The following is a 15430-nucleotide window of genomic DNA, read 5'->3' on the forward strand; positions in this document are numbered from 1 at the left end:
TATCTGGCTGTGAAGTCAATTCAACCTCAAAATCACTGCCACCAAGGAGTTAACGCTACATTAAAATTAGTCATGTCATTTGATGGAGAAATATTCTACTTATGGAAAATACCTTTATAGGAAAACTGCCTTTCTGAGTCTGAGCTGGAAATATTACAGTAAACAGGATCTAATCACAGTGAAGCCTTTTTTCAGCTTTGCATGACAGCTGTAAAATATGACAGTATTTATTAATAGTCGCTGCAGTCTAATGTGCAGCATTGGAGAGATACAGCGAAATATGTTAAGCTACTGAGAGAACAATTTCCACAGTAACTAATATTCAGCTTTTGAAAGGGTAGTTTAATGTCTTACTTTTTTTTTTTTCCCCCTACTGACGGTCCAACCCCAGGAACAAGCTACTAAGCTAATAACCTTTGTGGAGAGGAAGTGTTTAAATGATAATTTATTTCAAGAGCTGACAACAAATTGCTTGGCACTTTCTCTTTTTATGCCCCAAAGCAGTCAAGGATGTGCAAATCGAAGTATTAAAAAATACGACAGCTTTAGTATTTTCATTTTCAATGAAATTCTCATTATAGACATATGTACAGTCTTTTATTCATGATCCAGTCCAAATAGTCATTCATTATTATTATGGTGTCGGCTCTCAAGATGCTCTCATAGTTGAAGCCTCATCACGATAGATTAGGCAGGATGCAGAAACTACATGTCTCGGGTACCGTCAGCCCTGATTATTGCAGTGCAAACAGGGGAATTTAGTGTCTGTCTCTCCCAGGATAATGTACTCTCTGGGCCTTCCTAATGTATTCAAATGTAAAAAGTAGCTTGAATTTCAATAAAAATTCTTTTGGCTTTGCTTTTCCCAGAAGGCAAATGGACATGACTAGAATGGGAGCCATCTGTTACCTTCACACATCCTTTAATCAGTTCTTAAAATGGAAGAGAAAAAAAAATTCATGATAATCCTTTTTTTTTTATTTAAATCAAGGTACCTGCTACTTTCTTTAAACTTCCTGCCAAGTCGCTGTGGCAGAACCTAACGTCAGTCTCTCCTTGGCTTTCTTTGTCTCCAACCAAAACAGTCCCTCAGTGACGAGGACCTTCAAGTTTGATCTTCCTGGGCTCTGGAAGTGGCCTTTGCCCCAGAGAGGAATTTATGAGTTCCCTTCACCTCAGGGTCGGGTCCCCACCACAACCCTCCGCGAGGGTGCGCCATGGGCAAACCCCGGGTCTGGCTGCATTGACTACTTTTGCTACCCATCTGCCCCTTCACCTGGATGTTTTACCCGCTGCCTATCTGGATTCCTGGGACTCTGGGACCATAGACTATTGTGTTCATCTGTGGACACCGGGCTTTAAGAAGGAAATTGACAACTGGAGTGCATCCATGGGAGGGCAACTAGGACAGGGAGCGTCTAGGTGCCAGGTCATCTGAAGAATGGCTCAAGGGGAAGAGGTAATGGAAGTTTTCAAATGTTAAATGTTTGGGAGGCGGCATGGCTGGGTAAACAGCACACACAGACTGTGGAATGTGGTGGGCCTTGGTCCACATCCTGGATTTCATTACTTTGGCACATGAAGCTGTGTGACCCTAGAAGCCATCATTTAATCTCTTTATGCCTTGGTTGCCTTGTGTGGTAAAGATGCAGGGATGTCATGAGGATTAAATGTGATAATTCATCAACTCAGGGTCTAATCCATAAGTGCTTAAAAATGGCAGGCACTCTTATCCAACTAAGATAAGAAAATGATGACCTTAACAGGGGTTCATTGATTTGTACCACTGATGGGTACTGGGCTGTGTGTGTGTGTGTGTGCGCGCACACACACGCACGCGCATGTGTAGAAAGGCAGAGGGAGAGAGGAGCTGGGAGGAAGTGAGAGAGACAGATAGACAGAGACAGACACAGAGAGAGTTTCTGTGCCTTCTTTGGGACCGTGAGACTGGATGGGAGGGATGAAGCTCGGCTATGTAAGGAGGCGGTAAACGACGACATGCAGGAAGGTGTCGGGGGATGCGGCTCTGCTTGTTTCCCAGTAGAGTTAGAATCCAGCCAATCTGAAAATGTTTTCTGAGGAAAGGCTTGTTTCTCCTTGTCTTGGGGAGTCTCTTTATCCCTTTAAGCCCTTCGGGATCTTTCAACATCTTCCCACCTTCCTAGCTATCTGGCAACACTTTCATCTTTCCACAAGGTGCCTGTTCTAATGAATGCAAGTGTCATTGGTGGATGGGGGAACAGTTAGGTTAAAAATTAAATTTTCCCAGGTCCCTGAGATACATCACCGTCTCAGCAACAGGAATATCAACTCCCCAAAGGCAGGACCCAAATTCTGCTTAAACACTGTCAGTGGCCCTGCACAAGCCAGAGCTAGGAAACGCCCATTCATCGCTTGTTGACTATTTGTTGTCATGGCCTGTGTTCTGGCCACAACCTTCGAGAGCAAATAGCAAGTTCTGTTAGAAGGCTGGTGACTTCCTGAGAGTTACCTGGGAACTGAGTAGGGAGTTTCAGATTGAGAATGGAAATCAGCGGGAGTTTATTGAACACTGAGAGAAGGTAGGGACTAGTTGCCTCAAAGGGCACTTGGAGCTATTATCTCATTATCGAAGCTGAGCGCCGGAGCCTGGGCAGATTCTTTCATCTCTGCGGGTTGTGCCCATTGAAGCCCAGGAGCGTTGTCAGGTGCACAAGAGAGTCTGGCTGCAGCTCTCAAGTATGTTGCTGTTCTGGGGGAAAGGTGCACCCCACAGAGAGCTAGGTCCTTTGCACCCAAAAGATAGGTCTTATTGCAAAGTGGAGGAGTTTTTAGGGAGGTGTCGAGGCAGGTTAGGACAAAGATGTCGAGCCTTTGCTCCTCCTAGTGGGGGCAGATGTGACCGTGCCACCGTGAACAGCCCTGGGTAAATAAAAACGGGATTGAGGAAGAGAAGGTACAAAGGAAGCAGATATCACACTTAGTAAACCTCATCACTTTCCCAAGAGCTGACTTTTGATGTGTACAGCACCAACAGCAGAAATTGCAACTATATTAACGAACAAGGTGGTATTTTAGTAACTAAGCAAAGTAATGACCTGCAAACCACACAATCAGACCTTTCTCTGCAGATAGAAATCAAAGCGTGGCCAGTAAAGCTTTTGAAATCCACTCACTGTTTCATAATTTCAGAGAGCCTATTACCCTGATTGTGCTACCAACCTTTTAAATGACCTCAAATGTTTAACCCATTTCTCAGCTCCTTACTCATCCCTGCCCTTACACAGTGGAGTCACATCATTTGTATATTTAGCTTATTTGAATGTAATTATAGGTGCTCCCTTCTGTCTTTCTCTGTCTTCCATTTCTCTCTTATGCAATTTAAAATATTCTAAAATTATACTTTGCAGTTGTAATTTCTCCCCATAATTTTTATTACTGAAGCAATAGATGATCATTGTGGAAAAAGAGAAAATAAAGAATAGATGCATATTGAATGTTTTAAAGAACATAGGTTGATTTATAAATTGGATTTTCTTTTTCCTTCCTTCCTTCCCTCCCATGCCTTCCTCTCCCATTCCATCCCCTTCCCTCACCCCTCCCCTCCCTTCCCCCTCCCTTCCCTTCCCTTTCCTTTCATTCCCTTCCCTTCCTTCCCTCTCTTCCTCCCTCCCTTCTTTGTTTCTCTCTCTTTATTTCAGTCCAACATTGAAAAAAAAAAAAAGCATGGGCTTATGCTGGCTAAATCACTAACGGAGTCGGGAAAACACTAAGTATGTGCCTAGGCTGTGCTAGGAACCAAGGAGAGGCACAAAGTGTAAGTCAAGGGGCTAACCAATTGTTTACTATCACAACGGAGAGAAGGGTTTGGGAAGGTAAACAGCAGACCCAGTGAAATAACAACAGAAAGCAGGTGAGTGCCAAGTGAAGGACAAAAGTGTTCAGTGGGCTTCAGAGGTGGGCAAGGTCTCTGCTCCTTGAAACTGGTTCTCTTCCTGCCCAGTCACCTCAGTAAATAGCATCACCATCTTACCCAGTCCCTCAAGCCAAAAGCTTAGTAGTCATCCACGAATCCTCCCTTTCCCTCACATCCCACAGTCAATCTGTCCCCAAGTTCTGTTGATTCTGTGTCCAAAATGTATTTCAACTCCACCTCCTTTTCTCCATCTCCAGCCTAGTCGAAGCCACCATCATGTCTCATCTAGATGACCTCAGTGGGCTTTTAATTGGTTTCCCTTCCTTCACTCTTGCACCATACTCCATTCTCTACAAAAACTTAAATGAGATCAGGTGACTCCTCTGCTCAGAATTCTCCAATGACTTCCCATTGCAGTTAGAGTAAAATTCATATTCCTTATCCTGGCTCCTGTCTGTACTCCATGGCTATGATCTGGCTTCTGTCTACCTTTATAGTCTCATCTCAGGCCACTCTCCACCTCTTGCCCTTTAGTCACACTTGCCTTTCAGTTCCTCAGACATACCAAGCTTTTCCCTGCTACAGGCCCTTTGCCCTTGCTGTTTCCACTGCCTGAAATGCTTTTCCTCTATTCTCTCTTTTTTTTTTTAATTGAAGTATAGTTGATTTACAATATTGTGTTAGTTACTGGTGTACAGCATAGAGATTCAATCATATATATATTTTTTTTTCATTATGGGTTATTACAAGATATTGAATATAGTTCCCTGTGCTATGCAGTTAAGACCATATTATTTACGTAGTTTATATATAGTAGTTTGTATCTGCTAATCCCAAACTCCAAATTTATCCCTCCCTCCCCTTTCCCCCTTGGTAACCATAACTTTGTTTCCTATGTCTGTGAGTCTGTTTGTGTTTTGTAAATACGTTCATTTGTCTCACTTTTTCAGATTCCACATAAAAGTGATACCAAAAAAGGGCAGAAAACCTAAATAGACATTTCTCTAATGGAAACATACAGATGGCCAACAGGCACATGAAAAGATGCTCAACGTCATTAATTATCAGAGAAATGCAAATCAAAACTACAATGAGGTATCACCTCACACCAGTCAGAATGGCCATCATTAAGAAGTCTACGAAGGATAAATGCTGCAGAGGGTGTGGAGAAAAGGAACCCTCCTACACTGTTGGTGAGAATGTAGTTTGGTGCAGCCACTATGGAAAACAGTATGGAGATTCCTTAAAAATAAAACAACTAAAAATAGAGCTACCAGATGATCCAGCAATCTCACTCCTGGACATATATCTGGAGAAAACTCTAATTTGAAAAGACACATGCACCCCAATGTTCATAGCAGCACTATATACAATAGCCAAGACATGGAAATAACCTAAATGTCCATTAACAGATGACTGGATAAAGAAGTTGTGATATTTTTATACAATGGAATACTACTCGGCCATGAAAAAGAAAATGATGCCATATTCAGCAACATGGATGGACCTAGAGATGATCAAATTAACTGAAGTAAATCAGACAAAGACAAATATCACATGATATCATTTCCTCTATTCTTCATATGGCTGTCTCCTAATTCTTTAGTTCTCAGCGTAAATGCCTCTTCTCAGTGAGACTGTCACTGAGAATCCTATTAAAATTAGGTCCTATCCATTAGTATCTGTTTCTTAGTTTCTTTCATAGAACCTTGTCTAAATTTATAATTATTTTGTTGATTTACCTGTTTTTTTTTCTATTTCCCTCATTTGAATGTAAACTTTATGACAATAGGAACCATGTCTACCTTATTCATCATTGTAACCCTACCACCTATTGAATAAATGAATGAATGATTGTGCACTAGAGTAGTCAGGGAAGGCTACCTTGGGGAGGTTGAGTTTGAAGTGGGTTTTGAAAAATGGAAGGGTAGGCAGATTTTTATTATCTAGGCGAAGGAGAGAATTCCAGGTAACAGAAGAAAGGCAGTTACTGAGGCAAGCATGCTTCTGGCACATTTGGGCAGCAGTGGAAAAGGGGAGCTGCCTTCAGTGGAAGGTTCTCATTAGGAAACATAGGGACAACAGGTTTATTAGTGGTTGAGGCATAATTATGTCAAGACTTCAGGAATAGACTTCTTTTATTTTTCAACGTGCATGATAGAAGCCATTGAAAATTTTGGAACGGGGTCATGGTGTGCAGTGTGTTAAGAAGGTTTTCCAAGGGGGAAATTAGTACAAAACTTTATGGAAAGTATTTCTTAAGCAGAGCAGATTAGTCCCACCAGCTAAATGGCTGTAGAGGGAAAAATATGAACATGCATAAGTCAGAAAGGTTTCTTTTGGCTCCAAGACCATAGAATTGTACGAATTATTTAGTGAGACAATTTGAGAAAAAAAATCAAGAATAAGAAATAGATATAAATGGACTTTTGCTTCATTTCCTCTAATGGAGAGCTAATGAGCAAAGGACGGTCATAGGAGGTGAGGAAGGTGAGGAGAGAATACATTAACTGTATCTCCTGTTTTTCAATAGATCAGAGTTTACAGTATTAGTAGAACTGATATTTAGTTTTTTAAAAGTTTCAGGAGAGAAGCTGTCTAATTTGCAAACTTCAGTTCTGAAAATTCGACTGTGATGTTCTAGATTACACTATATATAGCACATGGAAATCGGCTAATTCATCCTCGGTGTTTGAAATAAATGAAATGTATTAAAATTTAGCAAATTATGAATTAGAAGTCCAAACTATTTCGGTACCCTAGCCAGGCAAAGCTCGGCAGGAGCACACAACACTCCTTCCTGATTCTGCTTTTTGTTCATGTTCTTTTCCTCTTCCCCAAACCCCCATCTCCCTTTTCTCTTACAATCCACAACTTACATACCCTTCAAGGCCTAGCTCCCCTAAGCCAGCCTTCTCTGAAAACTCTACTTTCCTGGAGTGCTACCTTTTCAAAATTCTCACAGCAATCACAGTCTGTAGTGTACCACTCAGTTTGATACTGTTCTGTGTTGTTCATTAATTTTTTCATAAATGTCCTGTTCTGTCTACCACCTTGGAACTGTATTATATAAACATCTATCACAAGATTTCAATACACCATTGAGAGTTGATAACAGCTTGTAGAACTGGTTGACTGATTAACTTCTAACATGTAAGTTAGGACTAGTAGTAAGATACAGAGTGTCCTGTGTCTGGTATAACATCTCAAAATAATCATAGAATATTACATTAAGAAGGGATAGAGCTTTGGGGAGGAGACCAAAGCTAAGAGCGTCCATGAGTTGGTCAAGGTCAGAGAGCTAATTAGTGGCAGAGTTTGCACTGTAACTCTGGTCTCCTGCTTTAGGCTCATGAAATTTGATATTATTTTATAGGTAAGCACCATAAGCAAATACAGGCCTTAGTATTTCCTGACAGGGTTCGATGATGCATCAAAATGAGAATGAAGTGAAAAGCACTCTGGGCTCCTAAAAACAAAATGGCCCTTCAAGTTAAGTTACCTATAAGGATGTCATTTTCAGGGACCCTTAGGCAGACAGGCCTTCCATTTGCTTCTTCTTTCTCTGAATCAGAAAATCCTGAGTCAGAGAGAGCCATTCCGAGCATATAATCAGGGTTACAAGCAAACAAGTGATAAAGTAACATTGTCTTCTGGAATCTCATGGTGATAGGATCCCCTAGTTTTACTGAGGGACCCCTCAAAGATAAATGGGTTTTAGAGGAGTCTGTTTAGCTGAATTATGATATGTAAACCTACCTGTATACTATTTAAGATCAGACCCTTAATTTCTGAGACTGTTTCAATATAATATATCCTCAATAGATTATCACACTATGAGAAAAAAAAATGCGTCCCCAGAGCCCAGGTTAGCCAGTCTCCGCTCATCATTTCCATCAGATAACTGTTGAGGCCCTGTAATCTGAAGACCTAATGTGACCTGGTGAAACAAGCTCAGGAAGCCAGAGACACCGACACCAGTGCCAGCTCCGTGGTTAAACTACTGTGAGAAAAAGCACTTTCCCTCTTTGGGCTTCAGCTTTTTCATCTCTGAAATGAAGATAATTATAGTCTCTGAAAGGATTAATTCTCCCCAAACTTTCCAGCTTAGGCCTCTCTCTATTTTAAACTAAGCCACTTTCGCTTTGTGTATTTTAGACCAGATAAATTTTTTGGGAGGTGGGGGAGGGTTCCTTTTAAACAACAGTGAATCAACCAGAAGGATATCCCAAAACCCTTTTCAAAGCCAGGGGTGGGAGGACATACATAACTTGAAAAATTAGATTCTAAAATTACTGTTGCTTTGATTTTTGGCTCTTACTCTTCAATTCATTTTGAATATTAATTACAATGTTAAAAGGGTATTAAATTTTATTTATTAGAAGAGAAGGGAACAAACACAAGTTGAGAAAGACTGAACACCACTGTTAAACATGAATATTCAAAGAGGAGAGCAGATGCCTCTTCTTACCTCTTTCTGTGTCGTAGAGGTACACAAACTTCTCCCACTTGTAGTGACCCAGAAGACTCAGAATAGCGCCCTTCAAGGCTGGGCGCATCTGGATGACAAACTGCACATCTGCATCAGTGGGGAAGCTGGGTGTGACAAAGGATGTGTGCAGGGCCCCACAGAAAGAGGTCAGAGTGTTCATTGACATCTGGTCATAGAATCCAAAGATGGCATACACCCCTCTCGAGAACTGGGAGCAGACTGCAATGAGAAAAAGGAAAAGAAATGTCAATAGCCCTATGAGCCCTTCCTGTAGATTGTAGGGTTGGAAAGACAATGTATCGTTAAGCTCTCAGTGACACACCTCAAAAGAAAACCAAGATCTCTGAAATCTCTAGAAGCTCTTGCAAGTCCAGTTGCCCAGCAGGAAAAGAGTAAGAAGGGAAGACTTTATTTGATACAGTTGTATGTTCTCTATGTCTACCATGAGCAACCCTCCCAGCTCACCCCCAAGACACTCGGTGCTCTTGTACTTCTACCATAGCTGCCCAGGGGCCTCTTAGCACCCAGGCCCCATCAAAGTACAACTGTCTTATGTCCCACCCCTTCGGTGCTTTTTCTCCTAGATGACAATAGTGACTGAGGATTTAGTCAGATGAACTGCTAATGCGTCTTTTAGGAAATGTGTTACTCCTCTTAGATTACATAATGCTTTAACCATAGTTATGTTTATGATTAAGACCCTTTATGTAAGCTATTAATGAAAAGGATTTCAGATTCTGGGCAGGCCATTGGGAAGACTGGCCTTTCAGTGCCCAGGGGGTAGGTGGATATTCTGCCCATGTGTAATTGGCAAAGTTCTCTCTGATCCTTTTGAATTGATCTTCTAGATCTACTAGCCCACACATAGAACATTCATGTCACCACCTCATGATCGTGGTCAGCTTTCCTTCATTTTAAAGTGGGTCACATCACCACTGCTTCCCTCTTCTGGCCCAGATGAGCTAAAAGACGTGAATGAATTTCAATATTAGCTTAAGTAGAACATAATTAGCAAAGCAAATCAGCTACAACAACACCATGCGGTGCATTCCCAAACCAAGTGGAAATGATCTTGAGATTATTTGCACTACTGCTCCCTTCCATTCATGCGAAGCAGACAAAACAGGCAGCTGATAATGTGGTGTGATTTAAGGGGTCTTGCATGGTCACCCTTATCTGCTAGAAAGCCAGTGTTAGGCTTACTTTTTCCAGTTTAGAGTTCTGGCAAAAAAAAGTCTGTGGCTTGGGAGGGGGATTAAATAGAATCATTTTTAGCCATTAGTATGTCTGATTAGATGCCAGGACAAGTGGGAAAGTGGATGGGTAAGTTTTGATGGGGATGGGTGAGTCGGAGAAGAGAGTGCAAAGAGGTTACCCCTTTTTATCAGCCAAACTCAGTAGTCATTGGCTTGAGGGTAGAGCATCCAAGCATCTTCTTCAGGGAAGACAATAGCCTCCAACTTGAGGAATTTTAAGTGACCTCCAAACACATGCACAAAAAGCCTTTATATTAAAAGGAGAAAGCTAATTAGAGAATGAATCTGGGGCATTCCATGACAGGGACCAAGTGGAGTATTCAGAAACAAAAGGAAGTGGCTAGATGTCACTTTGCCTTGGTGATCACCAAGGGAGACACTAAGGAGGGTCCCATTCCCAAATTAATCCTGTCAATGTAGAATTTTGCAGTAGAAGGTCAAATGTTGCCTGGTGCACATAATGTTCTGTATAAAATTGACAATGATAATGTTAACAGCCACTGAGAGCTTGGTAGGTACCAGACACTGTGTTAATTACTATACAAATATTATTTCATTTAATATTCCCAACAACCTCATGAGGTGTTGCTATCATCTCTATTTAATAGATAAGAATTGAGACCCCCCCACCCCAAAATGTTCTATCTCTTGAGTGGAGGAGCCAGGATTTGAACCTGAGTCCAACTCCAAAAGTCACACTCCCTGGGATAAAAACCAACAATGACATTGGAGAGGATTCATTGACTTGAGTGAGATAGGGTTTCCAGATTTAGCAAATAAAAATATAGAATGTCCAATTAAATTTGAATTTCAGATAAAGAACAAATTGTTTTTACTATAAGTATGCCTCAAATTCATACATACACTAAAAAAATTATTTGTTCTTTATTTGAAATTCAGATTTAACTGAAGATCCTGAATTTTATCTGGCAACCCTAGGAAGAACCCATCCTTATTCATGGTCTTGGGGCTGGAAGGCTGGAATAAGCAATCATGGCCTTTCACCACCAAAATTCAGCAGGTAGCCGATAATTCTTTGATCTGTATCACCTAGCAGGCAAGGCCCAAGAGAGAGATGAGGATCCATGAATCCTATACAAAAATAGCCCGTGGGGAGATGCAACATATTTTTCAACAAGGAAATTCCAACCTGACTAAATTTTGAACAATGGAGAGAGAAATAAACTCAGAGAGAGACAAACCTATAGCTATGATCCACGTAGAGTTTCAAAAAGCCCCTTGGTATATTGGAAGGAAAGGGAAAATTTATAGCATGTTATAGTGTTAAGATTCTGGTTAATTAAAAAAAAAAACCCTTGCATTACTCTAATAATGCTTTTGAACCTCGGGGGTACAGAGTTAGTCATTCATTACTAGTTCACATATGGACCTTTCATATTTATTTAACTAAATTAATTAGTTTATAATACAATGAACACTCATAAAATCATCATCCAACCTACGAACTATGCCATTACTAATAACTTAGGTTTACCTATGTCTTCCTCCTGTATTCTAGCTCCCCGATTTGATCCCTCCCTTCCTCTGAGGTAACCACAATTCTGAATTTTGCATTTATTATCACTTTGGCTTTTTTGTTTGTTTGCTTGGTTTTTAAAAAATATACAAACACACACACCTAAACAACTGAATGTTATTTTTGCTTGTTTTAAGCCTTTGTAAGAAGGGAGTCATAATGTATATGTGAAACCCAGACTCCAGGAAGGAGCATCCAGTGAAATCTTGAAGCCTAATGCGTGATGACAAGCAGAGTGAGACTCAGGAAGACCGTATAAAAATGTGCGAGTGAGCAGGTGTGAGGGGGCCCAGTGAAAATAAAAAATTCCTAACTAAGCTTACAGCTTTGGTTGCGGCTCAGGCAAGGGACTTAGGAGTGTTAGAGATCAGCGGCAGCCTTCGGGGAACCCAAGGCGACTGCGGTCGCACAGGCAGACACGGGGCGGCGGACAGCAACAAGAAGACGGCGAGGAGAAAATCAGTGAATATTCTACTCCCTTCATATAAAGCAGAGTGCCGCTGCCCTGCAAATACTGCTGTGTGTGGCTACCTTTGCTCTGTCTCAACATATATGAGTAACATGAGCAGAAGGCCCAATGGGGAAGCCAGCTGCCACGTGAGGACTGGAGTCGTAGCCTCTGAGTGAAGCTGGAGCCTAGGACACCGAGCACAGCCTCTCCGGGCGGGTCCCCGGGCCCGCGGCAAGTCGGGCTGAACAGAACACTGAGCTGACCCAAAGGACAGCGTCTATGTTTCGGGATTCCTAGAGTGTTTGAGTTAGAAGGAACTTCAATGCTATTTCATTCAGTGGTTTTTTTCAAGCAGAGTTTTTACTGTAGAATCCTTTCTCCACATGAAATTTTACGTGGAAAAGTCTAATACCTAAGAGATAAAGTGGAGCTCTTCGGATTCGGCACAGAGTTCCACTGACGCCTCCCCGGCATCAGGAACCTGTGACACAAAGAAAGGAAGTGTCTTGCACAAGGTCACACCATGAATTATGAATCAGTCTCTCAGAAACGCTGTATCAGCATCTCCACCCATCCCCACTCCAGAGCTACCTGGGACAGCATGGGTCAGGATGTGCCTGGCATGAAAGTGACTTACCCTCAATGCCTAGCGCTCAGCAGAGATGGTCCACCAGGGCTTCCCCATGGCTCATCTGCCGGCTGCTTCTCTCAGTTCCCTCCAGCCTCAAAGATCAACACTGAGAGCAGGTGGCAGACTGGTGTGTGATCTTTCGGGACTCAAGATTCTTTTGGGCAACATATGCTATCTTTATCTGAATCCTTAATGAACCACACCTACTGTTTATCTCAGGAGACTAGCCACTGGTAAAATGATGATGGAAGAAACAGTTGTCCTGGCAAATTTATGAAGCCATGGAGTTCAAAGGAAAGGGCAACAGCTTCTGAGACAGGCTGACCTTGTTTCCAGTCAAATTTCTGCCAGTCTTAAGCTGCGTGGCTTTGTGCCAATTACTTGACCTCTCTGAGCCTCAGTATAGGATACTGATTACAAAGGCAGGTTGTGGAGTTAGGCTGTATAGGTTGAAATCCTGAATCCATTACTTATTAGACAAGTTACTTAACATCTCTGTGTCTCTAACTCAGTTTCTTCATCTGTAAAACTAGGATAATAGTGCCTGTCTCAGCATTGGTTGTAAAAGCTAAAATGAGTTCATTTGTGGGAAACATCTATCTATAAGAGTGCCTGGCACATAATAGATACTCAATTACTGTTAGCTATTTACTCATGCAACAAACATTTATTGAGGATCTACTAAGTGCTGACACTGTTCTAAGTAGCAGGAGATACAGAAGAGACAAAGGATCCTGTTCTCTTGGAACTTATAGACAAGTGAGGGGAAAAGACAGTAACCAATAAGATAAGTACAATAAATATAAAGTATGTCTTAGTTATACACATGGCTTTTGCTTATTGTCATTGGCTGAGGAGTCAATGAAATGGTACCTGGAAAATACTTAGCACAGTGCCTAACGTATAACTTGGCAACCAAGTTATAATTCTTCCCTTATTTCTTTCCTCTTGCCAGCTTTTTAGCACACTTTGCCCTCTGCTGACCCCATCAAGTTCCGCTCCCCACAGCAGCCATTGCCCTTGACTTCCCGCCGAATCCCCGCTAGCACAGCTTGCCCTCCCTTTCACCTTCCTTATGCACTTCTTCAGTGCTCTTTCCTGCTCTCACTCCTAGGTCACTCCTGGGTAGTAATGAGTTAAGGCAGAAACCCTGCTAATTTGACTTTGTCCTCTGACTCTTCCCCTCCCTATATAATGCCTTCATTCTGGTAAAATGCTGTCTCTCCCTGGGGCCTCTGTGCCTTCCCAGTATGAGATATCATGGTTGTCTGCTTCCTAAGAGTGCCTGTCTCCATCTCTTCCCACTAGCAAAACACCAAATTCTTCTAGTTGAAGACGTTGTTTCTGACTATATTCTGGATTCCTGGGGATTATAGTGTAGCTCCCTGGCTGTGTTCCCTTCAACGGTGAGTGACAAGCAAGGCTGGAGCCAGCTGTCACGCTTTTATTTATAGTCCCCAAGTCTGTAGGGTCGGGACAGGTATTGTTAATGTACACTGTGGCAGCTAATTAGACCACCCATATTCCAAAAGGCATCATTACAAAAATGTCAAACAACTTGATTACCCCAAAGATCTGAATAACAGTATTGCATATCATTTACAGAACACTTTTCACAGCCTTTTGAATTGGGGGAAAAAAGGAAACTGAAGTCTCTTGCTGACTTAATGATCACATTTGAAACAAGCAGGAAGAAGGAAAATATAGCTATGGAGGAACTGGTAGAGATGTATCACAAGAAGGTTCTCCAGGTAACACGCAGCACAGGGAATTCCAGGGGATCAAAGAAGCTTAGAGGTGAGAGATCATGTAGTTCAATGCTTTCTAAAGCTGTGATGTTGGTCCATGGTGAAGTTTCCAGTCTGGTGAAATATGCATGTATGTGTGTGTGTGTGGGTGTGTGGGTGTGCGCACGTGTGTGTGCGTGTATGTGTGTGTGTTTGTGTTGGGGTAAGGCTGACAACTGTTCTTTTTTAGGAAAGACAGTCCTTTTCTCTATATCATTTCTATTTTCCGGTGTTGTAGATAGAGTCCTTCCACTTCTGAAATGATGATGATGTTGATACCATTCATATATACCACTGTCTGTGGTAGACCAAATAATGGCCTCCCAAAAGATGTCCATGTCTTAATCCCCCCAAATCTGTGAATTAGGTTACATGGTAAAGGGGAATTAAGGCTGCAGATAGTATTAAGATTGTTAATCAGTTGACCTTAAAATAGATTATCCTGGATAATCTGGGTGGCCCAGTGTAATCACAGAGGTCCTTAAATGTGGAAGATAGAGGTTAAAAAAAAAGTCAGTATCAAGGTGATGTGTTATGAGAAAGACTTGACCAGCCATTGCTATGAAGGAAGGTGGAGGGGGCTGTAAGTTAAGGAAAGTGGGTGACCTCTAGAAGCTGGGAAAGGCAAGAAAATGAATCCTCCCATAGAGCCTCCAGACAGGAATGCAGCCCTTGCTGATACCTTGATTTGAGCCCAGTGAGACTCCGACCAACAACTTGGGCTGTTGTGAGCCACTAAATTTGTGGTCATTTGCTACAGTAGTAAATAGAAAACTAATACACTTAACACAGCAAAATTTAAAAGTTGCTAACTCTCTAGATCAATCCATCTACTTAGTTTTTTTCCTATCTATTTAGTTTCATAGGAAGCTCAAAAATACAATTGACATACTCAGAAAATACACAATGGCAATGAGTTATTCAAGTGTGTGCCTTTAGTCTCTCTATGCTGCTTTCTTCCTGTCAGGCTAAAAATTGGCTAGAAAGATTCTACCTCCCCCTGAATCCCTGCCACCTCCATGAGCTATCATTCTAATTCCTTCCTTATCCTCATCACTCATGATGGGATGATGAGGACCTTGCAGCCCTCTGCATCTGCAACCTAGTGTCTGCTCCCATCACTTTACTGAACCTGCTCTCTAATGTTGGATGACGACCTGCCCACTGCCAAATCCAACTCTATTCACAGACATCATTCAACTTGACTGCTGAGCAGCATTTGATATTATTGGCCAAATCCTCCTACTTGAAACTGCTCAGTCTTGTTTCAAGAGCACTAAACTCTGCTGGCTGTGCCTTCCTGATGCCTCCTTTTAAGTTGCCTCTTGGTCCACTCCCTCGATGAAGATGTGTCCAAAGATGTTTGTCCTTGGCCGTTTTT

At 41.8% G+C, this 15430-nt stretch overlaps 1 protein-coding gene across 4 annotated transcripts in view; it reads right to left on the reverse strand.

Annotated features, from left to right (window-relative positions):
* GRIA3 (glutamate ionotropic receptor AMPA type subunit 3) overlaps window positions 1–15430 on the reverse strand; it is a 262136-nt gene that overhangs the window by 186270 nt on the left and 60436 nt on the right. For all 4 annotated transcript variants that reach the window (XM_010991643.3, XM_010991644.3, XM_010991645.3 and 1 more), the window contains one exon: window positions 8367–8606. In XM_010991643.3, coding sequence (XP_010989945.2) covers window positions 8367–8606 — 240 coding nt within the window. The remainder of the gene's footprint in view (window positions 1–8366; window positions 8607–15430) is intronic.

This window comes from Camelus dromedarius, chromosome X (genome assembly GCF_036321535.1).
Source record: "Camelus dromedarius isolate mCamDro1 chromosome X, mCamDro1.pat, whole genome shotgun sequence".
In the NCBI taxonomy this organism is placed as follows: Eukaryota; Metazoa; Chordata; class Mammalia; order Artiodactyla; family Camelidae; genus Camelus; species Camelus dromedarius.